The 23,741-nt window shown below is 43.3% G+C and overlaps 1 protein-coding gene across 1 annotated transcript in view; it reads right to left on the bottom strand.

The window, feature by feature from the left end:
- Window positions 1–1,924: 1,924 nt before the first annotated feature.
- The window catches only part of LOC144819573 (uncharacterized), a 59,056-nt gene continuing 37,239 nt past the window's right edge, over window positions 1,925–23,741 (bottom strand). Inside the window, exons 2-3 of the mRNA XM_078677408.1 lie at window positions 23,434–23,704; window positions 1,925–3,693 (exon numbers count right to left, since the gene is read on the bottom strand). Of these exons, the coding sequence (XP_078533534.1) occupies window positions 2,759–3,693; window positions 23,434–23,704 (1,206 nt within the window). The 3' untranslated portion in view covers window positions 1,925–2,758. The remainder of the gene's footprint in view (window positions 3,694–23,433; window positions 23,705–23,741) is intronic.

Raw genomic sequence — 23,741 nt, 5'->3', positions numbered from 1 at the left:
GAACAGGAATACAAAACATTGTCACTCTGGAGCCAATGCACAGACACCACACACCAACACAAACAAGAATTGCATCATCAACAAGCAATCATGAACAATAACTGGGATCAAGGGGACTAATCAGCTAACACACACATACACACCACACCAGTCATCAAGTGAACATGGTGTACCACAAGCCTGCACATAGACAAACCTGATAAGTGACAGCCAAAAATAGGAGGACAAACCACTATTATGCACTCAAAACAAGTTCATGAATATGAATCCACATTCCTGCTTGTGACATACACACAAGAAAAGCACGCTACACATGCAACACACATCTGAATGTATCACAATCCACGAACTATTCACACACAATGTCATGCAAATAGAACATTACACACACATTGCACCTGTCAGCGGAAAGAGCCAACACAGTCCAAACACTGCATACATCCACAAGAAAAACACAACAGAGGCACATACCAATCCATCACATAGCAAACTCAGCTGGACATCAGGGGGATGTACACCAAGCAAGTACAACACAACATACACTGAGAGCACTGCATGCACACCAAGCAGTGTGTACCCAACTACAAAACCAGTAGCACACATATCTGAGTGCCCCACCATGAACTCCCACAACACAAATCATCAAAGCACACAGATAACATCACACTCAGGAGGGGTAGCAGTACCTCAGCAAACACACATACAGCCTAGCCTTCACCCACAGATGCACAACTCAAAAACCCAGATGCAAACAACATGGTTAGAGGACTGTGCTGCTCAAACCTATGCACTGCACATGAGCAACCATGACTGCAAACTAGTAGAAGAAAATGAAACTAATTGTGAAATTGTCCTGATTGGCACATTGGTCCTGTAAACATTTCATCCTCACACAGTATAGTGTCACACTATGAAGTGGTGGGGAGGCTCACACACTGGCAAGGCATGGGGTAGAAGACATTAGACTGAAGTGGTGTTTACATTAGTATTGGACATGTGAGGAGTGGGCAGTCCACAAACACACTGAGGAGTAACTCACAATGTGTAGGCATCAGAAGCATCTATAGGGGATGGTATGACTCCTCATACCACATACCATACTGGAGCCAAAAATGGGTCAAGTGACAGCAATGCATACAAAAACTCACAAATAATGTCAGTGTGGCTGAGCAGGTCAGCACAGTAAGCACACACAGAAACAAGAGACATGGCTGATCAACAAAATACAACACAGACTTTGCAGTCACACACTCTGCATACTCACAACTGGCAGCAACAACAAGTAGGTTTTCCCCAGGAGTGCAAGGACACACCGACAGACTGCACAGTGCTCAACCTACAACTCCTACACGTGCCCACAATCTGAAGCACATGTCTGACAATTTAAACAAACAGTCACTCATTAGCTGGGTCATACATGTGTGTAGTTGGCATTGCAGGGGCACACACACATCAACACTACTGACAATGACAGGCCATTCACACTGTATGACTACTCAAGTGCACACATTCAAATGCATCCATGTGATTATGAACACAGGTACACACAAGATGACTACACACCAACTTTGCTGTGCACACATCAAGAAAGAGCCCACAGAAATGCTGGACCCTGGCCACCTCACAAGTAATCCTGTGGAGAGCATTCACCTCTGTACTGGTATTGCATCCTGACATGACGTGTACAATTTAGCAAACCTGAGCACAGAATGATTAAGAGAAGAGTAGACCATCACAAACAACCATCATTGCGCCCTCAGGCCTCAGACTGAAGAAGAACAAAAGTGCTTGTTACCTCTGGAAAACCCTGAAAAAGTAAAACAAGCAATTGCCAATGTTAAAGTGTCTTACAGAGCATGTGTCACATGAACAGATACCCATACATAAAACCTTTTATTTAGCAAGGACATTGACAAATCAGACAACAGGAGTAACTGTCTTTATTACATAATACCTAGATAGGCATCAGAAGTACAAAAGAGCAAGGCCATTGGCCAGTACAAATTCAAAGTATGCACATGTGTGCATGAGAAACTGCACAAGAAATGGGCATCAAAAGTACCAAACAGCAAGGCCATTGGCCAGTACAAGTTCAAAGTATGTACATGTGTGCATGAGAAAGTGCACAGGGAATGGGCATCCTAAGTGACAAACAGCAAGGCCATTGGCCAGTCCATAGCTCCTGTGTGCACATGTCTGCATGAGAGACTGAACAGGGAATGGGTAACACCATCCACTGCCATGGGAATCAGCCCAGCTGAGGGGGACACAAATGAGCAGTCCAGGCACCGCTGTGGGAGAGATGGTGTTGGGAGGGGGACTTTGCCTCAAATTTGGCTGTCAGTTGTACTGGTAGGTGGCTGATTATCCGGGTAAGTTGGAGTACTGGACCTGGGAGAGAGAGGACCAGCTGAGGTAGAGGCATCAGTGGCTGTGGGCACCTGAGGGCTGCTTGGGCAGTGTGGCATCGTGGCACAGGGAGGCCAAGACATGCTGCCGTGAGAAACAGTGTGTGAGGGTGAATGTTGAGGGCTGGGTCTCAACTTCTTGGGAATTCGATAGCTCACAATTGTCTTGGCCAGGGTGGGAAGTGAGGTGGGCACAACAGCCTCACTCTCCACCAAAGGTGTATCAGGTGCAGGTGGCTCTCCCTGTAGGGATTTGCTGAACCTGGTGGTACTCTTGGGGTGGCCTTGCCTTTTCCCCTCCATCCCCTGTTGTCCAGGTGAACCTCCCACTTTGCTCTCTTGTCCCAGCTTCACAGGGTTGTGGGTGAATGTTCATGCTGAATCGTTACAGGCATCAGGTTCACAGCAGACAGGACAACTGTTTGTTTGTCTGTGGGAGCAGGTGTGGGGATGGGAGTGCCCTTGGATGGGGGTGATTCGGACGAATGTGAGGTTGAGGCCTGCTTCTTGGCCTTATGCCATTGAGTGTCACCTGATGGGCTTTTGCCTTTTCGCCCCTGTGTGCCTGTTTTGTGTTTTGGGGATGGTGTCTGTGGTCTGGGCCGCTTGGAGTGCTGCTGTTGCGTGCTGTGTGTAGAGGATTTGGTGCCTGAGGGCTGTGGCATATGGACACTCTCGTCATGTGGTGCCACTGGCAGGGTGGTTGCTGAAGGGACTGGAGCTGGACTGGGAGCCTGTGACTGCTGAATGGCTGTCGTCACTGTGGAGGACAAAGACTGGACAGTTCGGTGTAGCCCTCGCACATAAGAATGAAAGCCCTCCATGAAGGCAACTACCTGTGCCAAATTCTTGTCATGATCCTGGAAGGCATTCAGGAGAGCAGCCTGACCCACACACAGCTGGCGCAAAAGGTGTACCGCCTCCACACTGAGGGCAGCAGGGCAGACAGGGGCAGGGGCAGCGGTGCCTGGGGGGAGGGAGACTCTACTCTTCCTAGGGCAGCAGGCACAGACAGCACTTGTGGGAGCATCTGGGAGGGTGGATACTGGACGATGTGTGGTGGAAGAAGAGGCAGATTTTGAACTCCCTGTGCCCGCCAACATAGAGGAGTCACCGCTTGAGTCTGATGATGTTGAGGTTGGGGTTTCTGGGCATGATTCATCCAGGGCACTCCTGTCCCCCTTCAAGGCACTGGTCATATCAGTGTCAGTGAGCTCATGTATAGCAGCCATTCCAGAAGCTTCACCACTGGTGTCCGTCCCCTGTCCTGTGCCCTCTGTAGATGCTGCAATAGACAGAGACGTAGTTTCAGTATAGTGCCATACTCACAAATATCATATTCAAGCAAAGCACAAAACTAGAAAATGATCCTCCCATGTTGCCCACCACCATGTGCAGTCTGCATGTGCAACCTTTATGCAATCATCAGAAGATGCATGGAAACATTCATCAAAGGAGAGGGATGAGGAATTCTTGTCCCGTTCAGTTCCCCAAGGACAATATCTTAATAATCAATGAGAAAGGGACACTTGTATCTACAAAAACCATTGGTTCTCTTTGACAACCCTCATAGACGCTGAAGATTGTAACGATGCGGTATATTGTTTTTCCGCCCCTCATCTAGCGTCATGGCATAGTCATTGGGTGGTCAAAGGTATAGTATGCCTGCCTCACCCGAGGCACCTCTGGAGAATGTAGAAGTGTCCAGAGATCAAATGACACCTCCAGAGGGATGGTGTCCAAAGGCCAAACTAAGAGGGTAAATGTAAAAAACAGTTGTTCACCAAAACGACAACTTTATTAGAAAAGGTGAATACTGTCAACTAAAATAACTGGGTATATTCGATAATCGTGTAACTGGATTATCATATATGACATTAGTAAAAAGTCGACATGTTTCAGCTCCTGATGGCCCAGCCGGGTCTACAGAGCTTTCGTCAGGACAAATACAAAAAGGTGGCGGGATTATACTTACACAACTTGTGCAGTATTCATGTGCTTACAGGCAATCACAGATTCATAATCCTGTATATTTGGAAACAAAGACAAAACATCATACTGTTCACATACGTGTGTATACTAGGCATACTTGACTGTTCATTTGTATCACTGTCTCAAGCACAATATTATAATTAATAAGTGCCGTTTTTAAGGGTGCATATTACTAGCTGCACTCAAACTATTAAGGAGAGGTGAAGAAGGGGGGAAAACATTGTGGTAAGGGTCTCAATCAGAACGCGACCACTCTAACTTAAATGGTGCTCTTGTATGTTATGTCGCTTTACAGCTTATAATAATGTTATGCTGCTATGGCGTCATGGGCAACATCAGTCAAGTGCAGTTAGGTTTATTTTCAGGGACTTCTGTGCTGTGTGTTAGAGACATAAATAAAAAGTGTAAACATTATTTTCACGTATGGCAATCTATAAGTATTACCGTTTCTAATACCTTCATTCCCAGGTAATAGTCACTCAATGTTAGAAGGGGCGCCACGGACATTTTAAGATTACAATAGAGTCATTTAGGAGGAATACCTGATTGCTGGGAGAATTCCTCCTCTTCAGGGCGCATAGAGTCGCTATTAATCGTGATCTGGGCTACAAGTATTAAAACAAAGTGTAAATATAATGTAAATATCATAGTGAGCCTGAGGAGCACAGCGAGTACACGCGCTCGAAGGCTTCTATCTTACCCACGTGGAAGTCCAGAAATTTCCTGTGCTGGCTCTGCCCCTGGAAGCGCCGGGCGCGGGCAGATCGTCGCCTTTTGACGCTGTAAATAGACATGGACGAGGTCTGTAGAGTGGAAAACAGACTCGCTTCGTGATTCTTGAAAATCATTACCATTATCACTTCAGGTGCTTACAACTGGCCTAAGCCTAGATTTGCCAACAGAAGGACTAAAAACATCAGAGATGTGTTGGTTCACACACGCCCCATGATAAGGCGACCACCACTGAGCATTAGAGATACAAACATGGCTCCAGTGATTGGGCATTACCCCTGTGGTATGTGTGGGGTGTGTAAATTTACTAAGAACACCAAAACATTGCAACTGACGGAACAACTACTATGGACTCAACGTCAGCATACAAATTGTAACTCAACCCATGTGATATACCTGATCACCTGTCCCTGCCAACAGCAATATATAGGCATGACCTGCAGGAAGGTTAAAATCCGCATTGGTGAACATCGAAGCAATGTGAGATTAAAAAAGAATACAACGAAACTCTGTACCCATTATGTTGAAGCTGGCCATACATGTGACGACCTGAGGTGGACGGTCCTCGAGATGCTTCAAGAAAAAGACACGAATGCTGAACAAATCCTTTTTGAAAAGGAACAAAGATGGGTGAATCGTCTGAAGACCCATGTGTCGGGAATGAACGATAAGATTCCTTGGCATCATTTTTACTGATCCCCATCTCATTCCTGGCAATAGCACTACTATGCATAGCGCTGTAACTATCATTTTCCTTCTTATTTGTCTGAACTTGGGATATAGATACATCACCTAATGCCTGTTGCCCTCTGAGTGAGCTGTAACTTAACAGACAGTGGACATCTGAAAAGAAATGTCTTTTACATCAATAGAGACACCCCATCGGTTTGAATTATTTAACAATACAAATCTGCCCAACTCTGGATGAATGGGGACACTTTCTTTAGTAAATTCTTATAATTGACCTTAAGAATATTAATGGCCCGCACTAGGCGCCTACAGCGCATTTATCTAATTTATCTAATTTTAGACAGCTCTAGAGAACTGTGCACACATTAGTGTATTTTCAAGAATCACGAAGCGAGTCTGTTTTCCACTCTACAGACCTCGTCCATGTCTATTTACAGCGTCAAAAGGCGACGATCTGCCCGCGCCCGGCGCTTCCAGGGGCAGAGCCAGCACAGGAAATTTCTGGACTTCCACGTGGGTAAGATAGAAGCCTTCGAGCGCGTGTACTCGCTGTGCTCCTCAGGCTCACTATGATATTTACATTATATTTACACTTTGTTTTAATACTTGTAGCCCAGATCACGATTAATAGCGACTCTATGCACCCTGAAGAGGAGGAATTCTCCCAGCAATCAGGTATTCCTCCTAAATGACTCTATTGTAATCTTAAAATGTCCGTGGCGCCCCTTCTAACATTGAGTGACTATTACCTGGGAATGAAGGTATTAGAAACGGTAATACTTATAGATTGCCATACGTGAAAATAATGTTTACAACTTTTATTTATGTCTCTAACACACAGCACAGAAGTCCCTGAAAATAAACCTAACTGCACTTGACTGATGTTGCCCATGACGCCATAGCAGCATAACATTACTATAAGCTGTATAGCGACATAACATACAAGAGCACCATTTAAGTTAGAGTGGTCGCGTTCTGATTGAGACCCTTACCACAATGTTTTCCCCCCTTCTTCACCTCTCCTTAATAGTTTGAGTGCAGCTAGTATTATGCACCCTTAAAAACGGCACTTATTAATTATAATATTGTGCTTGAGACTGTGATACAAATGAACAGTCAAGTATGCCTAGTATACACACGTATGTGAACAGTATGATGTTTTGTCTTTGTTTCCAAATATACAGGATTATGAATCTGTGATTGCCTGTAAGCACATGAATACTGCACAAGTTGTGTAAGTATCTCCCCCACCTTTTTGTATTTGTCCTGACGAAAGCTCTGTAGACCCGGCTGGGCCATCAGGAGCTGAAACATGTCGACTTTTTACTAAGGTCATATATGATAATCCAGTTACACGATTATCGAATATACCCAGTTATTTTAGTTGACAGTATTCACCTTTTCTAATAAAGTTGTCGTTTTGGTGAACAACTGTTTTTTACATTTACCCTCTTAGTTTGGCCTTTGGACACCATCCCTCTGGAGGTGTCATTTGATCTCTGGACACTTCTACATTCTCCAGAGGTGCCTCGGGTGAGGCAGGCATACTATACCTTTGACCACCCAATGACTATGCCATGACGCTAGATGAGGGGCGGAAAAACAAATATACCGCATCGTTACAATCTTCAGCGTCTATGAGGGTTGTCAAAGAGAACCAATGGTTTTTGTAGATACAAGTGTCCCTTTCTCATTGATTATTAAGATATTGTCCTTGGGGAACTGAACGGGACAAGAATTCCTCATCCCTCTCCTTTGATGAATGACTTTAAGCAGCGTGCAGCTGTGGGAAGAATCTATCCGCACTATAATCCCAGATAGCAGCGTGATAGTGTGTTTTTTGTGTTCCAAACTTCGAGTGGTGAATGATGGAGGGTAATAGTGGTCTGAGTTTTACCGGAAGCGACATTGATGAGATCCTAGCGGCGCAGCCCCTGCTTCAAAACACGGATCTTTCTGAAGCGATTGCGCAGACAGATGATTGGGATACTTTGTCTAATAAAAAAAGAGAACAGATACGAACTGCCATCCATGGTATCATAATGACTGAGTATTTACGATCTAAAACTGCACCTAGAGGCCTATGGATATCAAATGCCCCTAGAATTTTTTTGCACGATCTAGCATTTCGTCGCGATTGGTCGTCCATATCGTGGAAGTGCACCCTTGACTATTTAGTTCCGATAGTCAAGACAGCCAAAAGACTCTCGGAGGCTCTACTTGCAGAGATACAAACCTGTGAACATGAATTGAAAAGAAACATCAATCCTCTCATCTATAAGAAAAGATTAGAAGAGATTACAAAGGAAATGGATGAAACTCAAGAGTTCCTTATGCAAACAAAATTACAAAAACTAGCTAAAGACGTAAAGAAGTTTAGCCAGGAACGTATGCACCCGTATTCGAAGGAAGATTACACGGCAACAGATACTGGCTCTGACGCCGACTCAACGGGTTGGTCGTCAGATGGATCGGAAGGGAACCCTGAACAACAACCGACAAGAAGAGGTGGTTACAATCCTAGATACCGAGGACCGAGGCGAGGTAATAGAGGCAATAGAGGTAATAGAGGGAACAGATGGCAAAGACCGCCCTTTTTTCAAGGAAATCCAATGCCCTTCTTCCAACCTTACATGCCTCCTTTTGGTGGATGGATGAACCCTTACAATCCCAATATGGATCAACAGCCACAAATGGGAAACCAGATGATTCCGATGCCTATGGCTAGTACCTCACATCAAACACAGCAATCTTTTTTAGGTCGAGGCCAAAATCAACCAAGAAGCAAGAAGAAAAATCTGACCTGGCAAGACCATCTACCCAACGTACAAACACGGAGTATGTCATCAGCCCAGTCGGAGACAAACAAAAAAACTCTTTGATTGTCAATCTATCGGAATTTCCTCTGACACCTGACCAAGTGACCATCCTCAACAAAGGTCTTGGATTTGTTCCAACTCCCCCCCTAGATCCATTTAAACTCAAGTGTGAGTTGTCTGAATTCTGTAGAACTCTAAAATTAAAAGCTTTCTTTGATGGATCACCAACTCAATGTAATGAAGGAGACACGACGTTACGAAGAAAATCAAAATTCGTACCTCCTACCAATGCGGTCCCACTGGAAATTTTAACATTTGAGCAGGCGATTCTCAAAGGCATTGACAACTTGGATCACAATAAAAAAGTCTTCCAGAATCTGAACAGACATGAACGCCGTGCCCTAACAGAGCTGAGAGACAATGACAATATAGTCATCAAACCCGCGGACAAGGGTGGGGGGGTTGTCATTTTGACAAAGGAAGGTTATAATCAAGAGTGCCTCGCCTTACTTTCAAATGAAACTTTTTATAAACGACTTGATTCTGACCCCACCGAGAGGATTACCAACACTATAGCAATTATGACACATGAAGCGGAGGTGAATGGGTGGATTTCTAAGAAGGAAGCAGACTATTTAACACCAAGATCTACAAAAGTCCCCTTCTTTTATTCTCTACCAAAAACCCATAAAAACAAGTTCCCTCCACCGGGTCGCCCGATAGTTTCGGGTATTGGTTCTCTTCTCGAACCATTGTCCAAGTTTGCCGACCAATTCCTAAAACCTGTTGTGCAGCGGACACCGACATATCTTAAAGATACACGAGATCTTCTAGTACAGATTGCGAACAGAGATTTCGATCCGGACACTATGCTCCTAGTGGGATTAGATGTCGAATCCCTGTACACGAGTTTACCTCAGGACGAAACGATGCAAATGCTTGAAGACTTACTCTTCCAAGAAGAATGGACATATCGAACCCCCCGTCATTTTATTTTGGAATGTTGCCACATGGCATTGAAGGAGAACTATTTTGAATACAATAAACAACTTTTTTTACAATGCCATGGAACCTCTATGGGCAGTGCCTTTGCTCCTTCGGTAGCCGGACTATACGTCAGTCAATATACGTCAGTCAATTTGAAAAAAACTGTGTTCTACACTACCAAAACCCATTCGTTTCTAGTATACTTTACTGGAAACGATATATTGATGACGTTTTATTGATCTGGGATATCAAACAAGATCTACAGATGTTCATCGATTGGTTAAATGGGCAGGACCGGTGGCTGAAATTCACGTTCACAGCAAGCAACAAGAGCATTGACTTTCTGGACCTGACGCTTTTCTGCGAAAATGGGAAATTGGAAACTAAGACATACACAAAGCCTACTGCTAAGAATAGCCTCTTGTCGTACCTGAGCTATCATCCTCAACCCTTAAGAGACAATCTCCCATATAGCCAGTTTTTATGACACAAACGCAATTGCAGTAAAACCAGTGATTACACACAACAGGCACGAATCCTTAGTGAAAAACTACAGGCCAGAGACTACACCCCACGGGTAATTTCCAAGTGTAGAAAAAGGGCATACAACCAACCACGCGATTGTTTGTTACAGACCTACGAAAAAGAACCAGTCAAAGACCTTGTGACCTGTGTCACTACTTTTTGTCCAGCAACGTATGAGGTCCAAAAATTGATAAAGAAAAACTGGTCCATTATCACTTCAGGTGCTTACAACTGGCCTAAGCCTAGATTTGCCAACAGAAGGACTAAAAACATCAGAGATGTGTTGGTTCACACACGCCCCATGATAAGGCGACCACCACTGAGCATTAGAGATACAAACATGGCTCCAGTGATTGGGCATTACCCCTGTGGTATGTGTGGGGTGTGTAAATTTACTAAGAACACCAAAACATTGCAACTGACGGAACAACTACTATGGACTCAACGTCAGCATACAAATTGTAACTCAACCCATGTGATATACCTGATCACCTGTCCCTGCCAACAGCAATATATAGGCATGACCTGCAGGAAGGTTAAAATCCGCATTGGTGAACATCGAAGCAATGTGAGATTAAAAAAGAATACAACGAAACTCTGTACCCATTATGTTGAAGCTGGCCATACATGTGACGACCTGAGGTGGACGGTCCTCGAGATGCTTCAAGAAAAAGACACGAATGCTGAACAAATCCTTTTTGAAAAGGAACAAAGATGGGTGAATCGTCTGAAGACCCATGTGTCGGGAATGAACGATAAGATTCCTTGGCATCATTTTTACTGATCCCCATCTCATTCCTGGCAATAGCACTACTATGCATAGCGCTGTAACTATCATTTTCCTTCTTATTTGTCTGAACTTGGGATATAGATACATCACCTAATGCCTGTTGCCCTCTGAGTGAGCTGTAACTTAACAGACAGTGGACATCTGAAAAGAAATGTCTTTTACATCAATAGAGACACCCCATCGGTTTGAATTATTTAACAATACAAATCTGCCCAACTCTGGATGAATGGGGACACTTTCTTTAGTAAATTCTTATAATTGACCTTAAGAATATTAATGGCCCGCACTAGGCGCCTACAGCGCATTTATCTAATTTATCTAATTTTAGACAGCTCTAGAGAACTGTGCACACATTAGTGTATTTTCAAGAATCACGAAGCGAGTCTGTTTTCCACTCTACAGACCTCGTCCATGTCTATTTACAGCGTCAAAAGGCGACGATCTGCCCGCGCCCGGCGCTTCCAGGGGCAGAGCCAGCACAGGAAATTTCTGGACTTCCACGTGGGTAAGATAGAAGCCTTCGAGCCCGTGTACTCGCTGTGCTCCTCAGGCTCACTATGATATTTACATTATATTTACACTTTGTTTTAATACTTGTAGCCCAGATCACGATTAATAGCGACTCTATGCGCCCTGAAGAGGAGGAATTCTCCCAGCAATCAGGTATTCCTCCTAAATGACTCTATTGTAATCTTAAAATGTCCGTGGCGCCCCTTCTAACATTGAGTGACTATTACCTGGGAATGAAGGTATTAGAAACGGTAATACTTATAGATTGCCATACGTGAAAATAATGTTTACAACTTTTATTTATGTCTCTAACACACAGCACAGAAGTCCCTGAAAATAAACCTAACTGCACTTGACTGATGTTGCCCATGACGCCATAGCAGCATAACATTACTATAAGCTGTATAGCGACATAACATACAAGAGCACCATTTAAGTTAGAGTGGTCGCGTTCTGATTGAGACCCTTACCACAATGTTTTCCCCCCTTCTTCACCTCTCCTTAATAGTTTGAGTGCAGCTAGTATTATGCACCCTTAAAAACGGCACTTATTAATTATAATATTGTGCTTGAGACTGTGATACAAATGAACAGTCAAGTATGCCTAGTATACACACGTATGGGAACAGTATGATGTTTTGTCTTTGTTTCCAAATATACAGGATTATGAATCTGTGATTGCCTGTAAGCACATGAATACTGCACAAGTTGTGTAAGTATCTCCCCCACCTTTTTGTATTTGTCCTGACGAAAGCTCTGTAGACCCGGCTGGGCCATCAGGAGCTGAAACATGTCGACTTTTTACTAAGGTCATATATGATAATCCAGTTACACGATTATCGAATATACCCAGTTATTTTAGTTGACAGTATTCACCTTTTCTAATAAAGTTGTCGTTTTGGTGAACAACTGTTTTTTACATTTACCCTCTTAGTTTGGCCTTTGGACACCATCCCTCTGGAGGTGTCATTTGATCTCTGGACACTTCTACATTCTCCAGAGGTGCCTCGGGTGAGGCAGGCATACTATACCTTTGACCACCCAATGACTATGCCATGACGCTAGATGAGGGGCGGAAAAACAAATATACCGCATCGTTACAATCTTCAGCGTCTATGAGGGTTGTCAAAGAGAACCAATGGTTTTTGTAGATACAAGTGTCCCTTTCTCATTGATTATTAAGATATTGTCCTTGGGGAACTGAACGGGACAAGAATTCCTCATCCCTCTCCTTTGATGAATGACTTTAAGCAGCGTGCAGCTGTGGGAAGAATCTATCCGCACTATAATCCCAGATAGCAGCGTGATAGTGTGTTTTTTGTGTTCCAAACTTCGAGTGGTGAATGATGGAGGGTAATAGTGGTCTGAGTTTTACCGGAAGCGACATTGATGAGATCCTAGCGGCGCAGCCCCTGCTTCAAAACACGGATCTTTCTGAAGCGATTGCGCAGACAGATGATTGGGATACTTTGTCTAATAAAAAAAGAGAACAGATACGAACTGCCATCCATGGTATCATAATGACTGAGTATTTACGATCTAAAACTGCACCTAGAGGCCTATGGATATCAAATGCCCCTAGAATTTTTTTGCACGATCTAGCATTTCGTCGCGATTGGTCGTCCATATCGTGGAAGTGCACCCTTGACTATTTAGTTCCAATAGTCAAGACAGCCAAAAGACTCTCGGAGGCTCTACTTGCAGAGATACAAACCTGTGAACATGAATTGAAAAGAAACATCAATCCTCTCATCTATAAGAAAAGATTAGAAGAGATTACAAAGGAAATGGATGAAACTCAAGAGTTCCTTATGCAAACAAAATTACAAAAACTAGCTAAAGACGTAAAGAAGTTTAGCCAGGAACGTATGCACCCGTATTCGAAGGAAGATTACACGGCAACAGATACTGGCTCTGACGCCGACTCAACGGGTTGGTCGTCAGATGGATCGGAAGGGAACCCTGAACAACAACCGACAAGAAGAGGTGGTTACAATCCTAGATACCGAGGACCGAGGCGAGGTAATAGAGGCAATAGAGGTAATAGAGGGAACAGATGGCAAAGACCGCCCTTTTTTCAAGGAAATCCAATGCCCTTCTTCCAACCTTACATGCCTCCTTTTGGTGGATGGATGAACCCTTACAATCCCAATATGGATCAACAGCCACAAATGGGAAACCAGATGATTCCGATGCCTATGGCTAGTACCTCACATCAAACACAGCAATCTTTTTTAGGTCGAGGCCAAAATCAACCAAGAAGCAAGAAGAAAAATCTGACCTGGCAAGACCATCTACCCAACGTACAAACACGGAGTATGTCATCAGCCCAGTCGGAGACAAACAAAAAAACTCTTTGATTGTCAATCTATCGGAATTTCCTCTGACACCTGACCAAGTGACCATCCTCAACAAAGGTCTTGGATTTGTTCCAACTCCCCCCCTAGATCCATTTAAACTCAAGTGTGAGTTGTCTGAATTCTGTAGAACTCTAAAATTAAAAGCTTTCTTTGATGGATCACCAACTCAATGTAATGAAGGAGACACGACGTTACGAAGAAAATCAAAATTCGTACCTCCTACCAATGCGGTCCCACTGGAAATTTTAACATTTGAGCAGGCGATTCTCAAAGGCATTGACAGCTTGGATCACAATAAAAAAGTCTTCCAGAATCTGAACAGACATGAACGCCGTGCCCTAACAGAGCTGAGAGACAATGACAATATAGTCATCAAACCCGCGGACAAGGGTGGGGGGGTTGTCATTTTGACAAAGGAAGGTTATAATCAAGAGTGCCTCGCCTTACTTTCAAATGAAACTTTTTATAAACGACTTGATTCTGACCCCACCGAGAGGATTACCAACACTATAGCAATTATGACACATGAAGCGGAGGTGAATGGGTGGATTTCTAAGAAGGAAGCAGACTATTTAACACCAAGATCTACAAAAGTCCCCTTCTTTTATTCTCTACCAAAAACCCATAAAAACAAGTTCCCTCCACCGGGTCGCCCGATAGTTTCGGGTATTGGTTCTCTTCTCGAACCATTGTCCAAGTTTGCCGACCAATTCCTAAAACCTGTTGTGCAGCGGACACCGACATATCTTAAAGATACACGAGATCTTCTAGTACAGATTGCGAACAGAGATTTCGATCCGGACACTATGCTCCTAGTGGGATTAGATGTTGAATCCCTGTACACGAGTTTACCTCAGGACGAAACGATGCAAATGCTTGAAGACTTACTCTTCCAAGAAGAATGGACATATCGAACCCCCCGTCATTTTATTTTGGAATGTTGCCACATGGCATTGAAGGAGAACTATTTTGAATACAATAAACAACTTTTTTTACAATGCCATGGAACCTCTATGGGCAGTGCCTTTGCTCCTTCGGTAGCCGGACTATACGTCAGTCAATTTGAAAAAAACTGTGTTCTACACTACCAAAACCCATTCGTTTCTAGTATACTTTACTGGAAATGATATATTGATGACGTTTTATTGATCTGGGATATCAAACAAGATCTACAGATGTTCATCGATTGGTTAAATGGGCAGGACCGGTGGCTGAAATTCACGTTCACAGCAAGCAACAAGAGCATTGACTTTCTGGACCTGACGCTTTTCTGCGAAAATGGGAAATTGGAAACTAAGACATACACAAAGCCTACTGCTAAGAATAGCCTCTTGTCGTACCTGAGCTATCATCCTCAACCCTTAAGAGACAATCTCCCATATAGCCAGTTTTTATGACACAAACGCAATTGCAGTAAAACCAGTGATTACACACAACAGGCACGAATCCTTAGTGAAAAACTACAGGCCAGAGACTACACCCCACGGGTAATTTCCAAGTGTAGAAAAAGGGCATACAACCAACCACGCGATTGTTTGTTACAGACCTACGAAAAAGAACCAGTCAAAGACCTTGTGACCTGTGTCACTACTTTTTGTCCAGCAACGTATGAGGTCCAAAAATTGATAAAGAAAAACTGGTCCATTATCACTTCAGGTGCTTACAACTGGCCTAAGCCTAGATTTGCCAACAGAAGGACTAAAAACATCAGAGATGTGTTGGTTCACACACGCCCCATGATAAGGCGACCACCACTGAGCATTAGAGATACAAACATGGCTCCAGTGATTGGGCATTACCCCTGTGGTATGTGTGGGGTGTGTAAATTTACTAAGAACACCAAAACATTGCAACTGACGGAACAACTACTATGGACTCAACGTCAGCATACAAATTGTAACTCAACCCATGTGATATACCTGATCACCTGTCCCTGCCAACAGCAATATATAGGCATGACCTGCAGGAAGGTTAAAATCCGCATTGGTGAACATCGAAGCAATGTGAGATTAAAAAAGAATACAACGAAACTCTGTACCCATTATGTTGAAGCTGGCCATACATGTGACGACCTGAGGTGAACGGTCCTCGAGATGCTTCAAGAAAAAGACACGAATGCTGAACAAATCCTTTTTGAAAAGGAACAAAGATGGGTGAATCGTCTGAAGACCCATGTGTCGGGAATGAACGATAATATTCCTTGGCATCATTTTTACTGATCCCCATCTCATTCCTGGCAATAGCACTACTATGCATAGCGCTGTAACTATCATTTTCCTTCTTATTTGTCTGAACTTGGGATATAGATACATCACCTAATGCCTGTTGCCCTCTGAGTGAGCTGTAACTTAACAGACAGTGGGCATCTGAAAAGAAATGTCTTTTACATCAATAGAGACACCCCATCGGTTTGAATTATTTAACAATACAAATCTGCCCAACTCTAGATGAATGGGGACACTTTCTTTAGTAAATTCTTATAATTGACCTTAAGAATATTAATGGCCCGCACTAGGCGCCTACAGCGCATTTATCTAATTTATCTAATTTTAGACAGCTCTAGAGAACTGTGCACACATTAGTGTATTTTCAAGAATCACGAAGCGAGTCTGTTTTCCACTCTACAGACCTCGTCCATGTCTATTTACAGCGTCAAAAGGCGACGATCTGCCCGCGCCCGGCGCTTCCAGGGGCAGAGCCAGCACAGGAAATTTCTGGACTTCCACGTGGGTAAGATAGAAGCCTTCGAGCGCGTGTACTCGCTGTGCTCCTCAGGCTCACTATGATATTTACATTATATTTACACTTTGTTTTAATACTTGTAGCCCAGATCACGATTAATAGCGACTCTATGCGCCCTGAAGAGGAGGAATTCTCCCAGCAATCAGGTATTCCTCCTAAATGACTCTATTGTAATCTTAAAATGTCCGTGGCGCCCCTTCTAACATTGAGTGACTATTACCTGGGAATGAAGGTATTAGAAACGGTAATACTTATAGATTGCCATACGTGAAAATAATGTTTACAACTTTTATTTATGTCTCTAACACACAGCACAGAAGTCCCTGAAAATAAACCTAACTGCACTTGACTGATGTTGCCCATGACGCCATAGCAGCATAACATTACTATAAGCTGTATAGCGACATAACATACAAGAGCACCATTTAAGTTAGAGTGGTCGCGTTCTGATTGAGACCCTTACCACAATGTTTTCCCCCCTTCTTCACCTCTCCTTAATAGTTTGAGTGCAGCTAGTATTATGCACCCTTAAAAACGGCACTTATTAATTATAATATTGTGCTTGAGACTGTGATACAAATGAACAGTCAAGTATGCCTAGTATACACACGTATGGGAACAGTATGATGTTTTGTCTTTGTTTCCAAATATACAGGATTATGAATCTGTGATTGCCTGTAAGCACATGAATACTGCACAAGTTGTGTAAGTATAATCCCCCCACCTTTTTGTATTTGTCCTGACGAAAGCTCTGTAGACCCGGCTGGGCCATCAGGAGCTGAAACATGTCGACTTTTTACTAATGTCATATATGATAATCCAGTTACACGATTATCGAATATACCCGGTTATTTTAGTTGACAGTATTCACCTTTTCTAATAAAGTTGTCGTTTTGGTGAACAACTGTTTTTTACATTTACCCTCTTAGTTTGGCCTTTGGACACCATCCCTCTGGAGGTGTCATTTGATCTCTGGACACTTCTACATTCTCCAGAGGTGCCTCGGGTGAGGCAGGCATACTATACCTTTGACCACCCAATGACTATGCCATGACGCTAGATGAGGGGCGGAAAAACAAATATACCGCATCGTTACAATCTTCAGCGTCTATGAGGGTTGTCAAAGAGAACCAATGGTTTTTGTAGATACAAGTGTCCCTTTCTCATTGATTATTAAGATATTGTCCTTGGGGAACTGAACGGGACAAGAATTCCTCATCCCTCTCCTTTGATGAATGACTTTAAGCAGCGTGCAGCTGTGGGAAGAATCTATCCGCACTATAATCCCAGATAGCAGCGTGATAGTGTGTTTTTTGTGTTCCAAACTTCGAGTGGTGAATGATGGAGGGTAATAGTGGTCTGAGTTTTACCGGAAGCGACATTGATGAGATCCTAGCGGTGCAGCCCTGCTTCAAAACACGGATCTTTCTGAAGCGATTGCGCAGACAGATGATTGGGATACTTTGTCTAATAAAAAAAGAGAACAGATACGAACTGCCATCCATGGTATCATAATGACTGAGTATTTACGATCTAAAACTGCACCTAGAGGCCTATGGATATCAAATGCCCCTAGAATTTTTTTGCACGATCTAGCATTTCGTCGCGATTGGTCGTCCATATCGTGGAAGTGCACCCTTGACTATTTAGTTCCGATAGTCAAGACAGCCAAAAGACTCTCGGAGGCTCTACTTGCAGAGATACAAACCTGTGAACATGAATTGAAAAGAAACATCAATCCTCTCATCTATAAGAAAAGATTAGAAGAGATTACAAAGGAAATGGATGAAACTCAAGAGTTCCTTATGCAAACAAAATTACAAAAACTAGCTAAAGACGTAAAGAAGTTTAGCCAGGAACGTATGCACCCGTATTCGAAGGAAGATTACACGGCAACAGATACTGGCTCTGACGCCGACTCAACGGGTTGGTCGTCAGATGGATCGGAAGGGAACCCTGAACAACAACCGACAAGAAGAGGTGGTTACAATCCTAGATACCGAGGACCGAGGCGAGGTAATAGAGGCAATAGAGGTAATAGAGGGAACAGATGGCAAAGACCGCCCTTTTTTCAAGGAAATCCAATGCCCTTCTTCCAACCTTACATGCCTCCTTTTGGTGGATGGATGAACCCTTACCATCCCAATATGGATCAACAGCCACAAATGGGAAACCAGATGATGCCGATGCCTATGGCTAGTACCTCACATCAAACACAGCAATCTTTTTTAGGTCGAGGCCAAAATCAACCAAGAAGCAAGAAGAAAAATCTGACCTGGCAAGACCATCTACCCAATGTACAAACACGGAGTATGTCATCAGCCCAGTCGGAGACAAACAAAAAAACTCTTTGATTGTCAATCTATCGGAATTTCCTCTGACACCTGACCAAGTGACCATCCTCAACAAAGGTCTTGGATTTGTTCCAACTCCCCCCCTAGATCCATTTAAACTCAAGTGTGAGTTGTCTGAATTCTGTAGAACTCTAAAATTAAAAGCTTTCTTTGATGGATCACCAACTCAATGTAATGAAGGAGACACGACGTTACGAAGAAAATCAAAATTCGTACCTCCTACCAATGCGGTCCCACTGGAAATTTTAACATTTGAGCAGGCGATTCTCAAAGGCATTGACAACTTGGATCACAATAAAAAAGTCTTCCAGAATCTGAACAGACATGAACGCCGTGCCCTAACAGAGCTGAGAGACAATGACAATATAGTCATCAAACCCGCGGACAAGGGTGGGGGGGTTGTCATTTTGACAAAGGAAGGTTATAATCAAGAGTGCCTCGCCTTACTTTCAAATGAAACTTTTTATAAACGACTTGATTCTGACCCCACCGAGAGGATTACCAACACTATAGCAATTATGACACATGAAGCGGAGGTGAATGGGTGGATTTCTAAGAAGGAAGCAGACTATTTAACACCAAGATCTACAAAAGTCCCCTTCTTTTATTCTCTACCAAAAACCCATAAAAACAAGTTCCCTCCACCGGGTCGCCCGATAGTTTCGGGTATTGGTTCTCTTCTCGAACCATTGTCCAAGTTTGCCGACCAATTCCTAAAACCTGTTGTGCAGCGGACACCGACATATCTTAAAGATACACGAGATCTTCTAGTACAGATTGCGAACAGAGATTTCGATCCGGACACTATGCTCCTAGTGGGATTAGATGTCGAATCCCTGTACACGAGTTTACCTCAGGACGAAACGATGCAAATGCTTGAAGACTTACTCTTCCAAGAAGAATGGACATATCGAACCCCCCGTCATTTTATTTTGGAATGTTGCCACATGGCATTGAAGGAGAACTATTTTGAATACAATAAACAACTTTTTTTACAATGCCATGGAACCTCTATGGGCAGTGCCTTTGCTCCTTCGGTAGCCAGACTATACGTCAGTCAATTTGAAAAAAACTGTGTTCTACACAACCAAAACCCATTCGTTTCCAGTATACTTGACTGGAAACGATATATTGATGACGTTTTATTGATCTGGGATATCAAACAAGATCTACAGATGTTCATCGATTGGTTAAATGGGCAGGACCGGTGGCTGAAATTCACGTTCACAGCAAGCAACAAGAGCATTGACTTTCTGGACCTGACGCTTTTCTGCGAAAATGGGAAATTGGAAACTAAGACATACACAAAGCCTACTGCTAAGAATAGCCTCTTGTCGTACCTGAGCTATCATCCTCAACCCTTAAGAGACAATCTCCCATATAGCCAGTTTTTACGACACAAACGCAATTGCAGTAAAACCAGTGATTACACACAACAGGCACGAATCCTTAGTGAAAAACTACAGGCCAGAGACTACACCCCACGGGTAATTTCCAAGTGTAGAAAAAGGGCATACAACCAACCACGCGATTGTTTGTTACAGACCTACGAAAAAGAACCAGTCAAAGACCTTGTGACCTGTGTCACTACTTTTTGTCCAGCAACGTATAAGGTCCAAAAATTGATAAAGAAAAACTGGTCCATTATCACTTCAGGTGCTTACAACTGGCCTAAGCCTAGATTTGCCAACAGAAGGACTAAAAACATCAGAGATGTGTTGGTTCACACACGCCCCATGATAAGGCGACCACCACTGAGCATTAGAGATACAAACATGGCTCCAGTGATTGGGCATTACCCCTGTGGTATGTGTGGGGTGTGTAAATTTACTAAGAACACCAAAACATTGCAACTGACGGAACAACTACTATGGACTCAACGTCAGCATACAAATTGTAACTCAACCCATGTGATATACCTGATCACCTGTCCCTGCCAACAGCAATATATAGGCATGACCTGCAGGAAGGTTAAAATCCGCATTGGTGAACATCGAAGCAATGTGAGATTAAAAAAGAATACAACGAAACTCTGTACCCATTATGTTGAAGCTGGCCATACATGTGACGACCTGAGGTGGACGGTCCTCGAGATGCTTCAAGAAAAAGACACAAATGCTGAACAAATCCTTTTTGAAAAGGAACAAAGATGGGTGAATCGTCTGAAGACCCATGTGTCGGGAATGAACGATAATATTCCTTGGCATCATTTTTACTGATCCCCATCTCATTCCTGGCAATAGCACTACTATGCATAGCGCTGTAACTATCATTTTCCTTCTTATTTGTCTGAACTTGGGATAAAGATACATCACCTAATGCCTGTTGCCCTCTGAGTGAGCTGTAACTTAACAGACAGTGGGCATCTGAAAAGAAATGTCTTTTACATCAATAGAGACACCCCATCGGTTTGAATTATTTAACAATACAAATCTGCCCAACTCTAGATGAATGGGGACACTTTCTTTAGTAAATTCTTATAATTGACCTTAAGAATATTAATGGCCCGCACTAGGCGCCTACAGCGCATTTATCTAATTTATCTAATTTTAGACAGCTCTAGAGAACTGTGCACACATTAGTGTATTTTCAAGAATCACGAAGCGAGTCTGTTTTCCACTCTACAGACCTCGTCCATGTCTATTTACAGCGTCAAAAGGCGACGATCTGCCCGCGCCCGGCGCTTCCAGGGGCAGAGCCAGCACAGGAAATTTCTGGACTTCCACGTGGGTAAGATAGAAGCCTTCGAGCGCGTGTACTCGCTGTGCTCCTCAGGCTCACTATGATATTTACATTATATTTACACTTTGTTTTAATACTTGTAGCCCAGATCACGATTAATAGCGACCCTATGCGCCCTGAAGAGGAGGAATTCTCCCAGCAATCAGGTATTCCTCCTAAATGACTCTATTGTAATCTTAAAATGTCCGTGGCGCCCCTTCTAACATTGAGTGACTATTACCTGGGAATGAAGGTATTAGAAACGGTAATACTTATAGATTGCCATACGTGAAAATAATGTTTACAACTTTTATTTATGTCTCTAACACACAGCACAGAAGTCCCTGAAAATAAACCTAACTGCACTTGACTGATGTTGCCCATGACGCCATAGCAGCATAACATTACTATAAGCTGTATAGCGACATAACATACAAGAGCACCATTTAAGTTAGAGTGGTCGCGTTCTGATTGAGACCCTTACCACAATGTTTTCCCCCCTTCTTCACCTCTCCTTAATAGTTTGAGTGCAGCAAGTATTATGCACCCTTAAAAACGGCACTTATTAATTATAATATTGTGCTTGAGACTGTGATACAAATGAACAGTCAAGTATGCCTAGTATACACACGTATGTGAACAGTATGATGTTTTGTCTTTGTTTCCAAATATACAGGATTATGAATCTGTGATTGCCTGTAAGCACATGAATACTGCACAAGTTGTGTAAGTATAATCCCCCCACCTTTTTGTATTTGTCCTGACGAAAGCTCTGTAGACCCGGCTGGGCCATCAGGAGCTGAAACATGTCGACTTTTTACTAATGTCATATATGATAATCCAGTTACACGATTATTGAATATACCCAGTTATTTTAGTTGACAGTATTCACCTTTTCTAATAAAGTTGTCGTTTTGGTGAACAACTGTTTTTTACATTTACCCTCTTAGTTTGGCCTTTGGACACCATCCCTCTGGAGGTGTCATTTGATCTCTGGACACTTCTACATTCTCCAGAGGTGCCTCGGGTGAGGCAGGCATACTATACCTTTGACCACCCAATGACTATGCCATGACGCTAGATGAGGGGCGGAAAAACAAATAAACCGCATCGTTACAATCTTCAGCGTCTATGAGGGTTGTCAAAGAGAACCAATGGTTTTTGTAGATACAAGTGTCCCTTTCTCATTGATTATTAAGATGCATGGAAACAAGCATACTTGACATTAATGACCCATGTCATATTGTCACAGCTGGCCTGTGCCTCCTTGTAAAATAACATACTAATCATACTTACGTGCCTGTAGGTGAGATAGATATACATCTCAACATGTTGCCTCTGTCACATATGTAATCACTTTAAGGGAACACCACAGATACAGACTCCCAAATGTCCTTTTACAATGGCCATAAGCTCCTGATATCCACCATGTCGTGCTTTGAAGCACACCTACAGTTGCACTTTCGTGTCAGATGTGTAGTTCTCACTAATTTTAAGTTGTGCACAGCACACATCTACAAAAGCTCACTAGGATGATGCTCCTTGCTGTTCACTGCCAGGTGATGTCTATGACACCCATAATGCAGCACATGTCACAAGGCCACATCTCATCTTATAATGTCAAGGGTCATTAAACTCATGTGAAACTACATGTTGTGAAAATGCATGACAGCTGCACTCAAACACAGAGACCACTTAGAAGCCATTGCCTCACACTAGAAACATCACAGAGCTGCGCACTGGCTCAGGGTTGGGATTCATGCAGCCACTCACACCCAAAATCACACTTCCCAGAATACTCACTCTCAACTTGCTGCGGATGGGCCCTCAAACGTCCATCCAGCGCTGGCCGTGTCACTGCCAAGATGCGGGATATTAGTGGTATCATGCTCTTGCGCGCCAACCTGCCACTCCGAGGGAGCACCCCCAGCGTAATTTCTGCCACCTTTTTGCTCAGCAGGCAGATGTCATCCCACCTCTTGTGACAGTGTGTGTGCCGTCGGTTGGAGACACTCAACGACCGCACCTTGCGTGCAATGGCCCTCCATATGGCCTTATGCCAGTAGACCTTGAGCTGCAGACATGGGAGACAAGAGGAGGAAGTTTCAGTG

Source organism: Lissotriton helveticus, chromosome 2_1 (genome assembly GCF_964261635.1).
Source record: "Lissotriton helveticus chromosome 2_1, aLisHel1.1, whole genome shotgun sequence".
NCBI classification, from domain to species: domain Eukaryota; kingdom Metazoa; phylum Chordata; class Amphibia; order Caudata; family Salamandridae; genus Lissotriton; species Lissotriton helveticus.
This window is presented reverse-complemented; position numbering and strand designations above follow the sequence as displayed.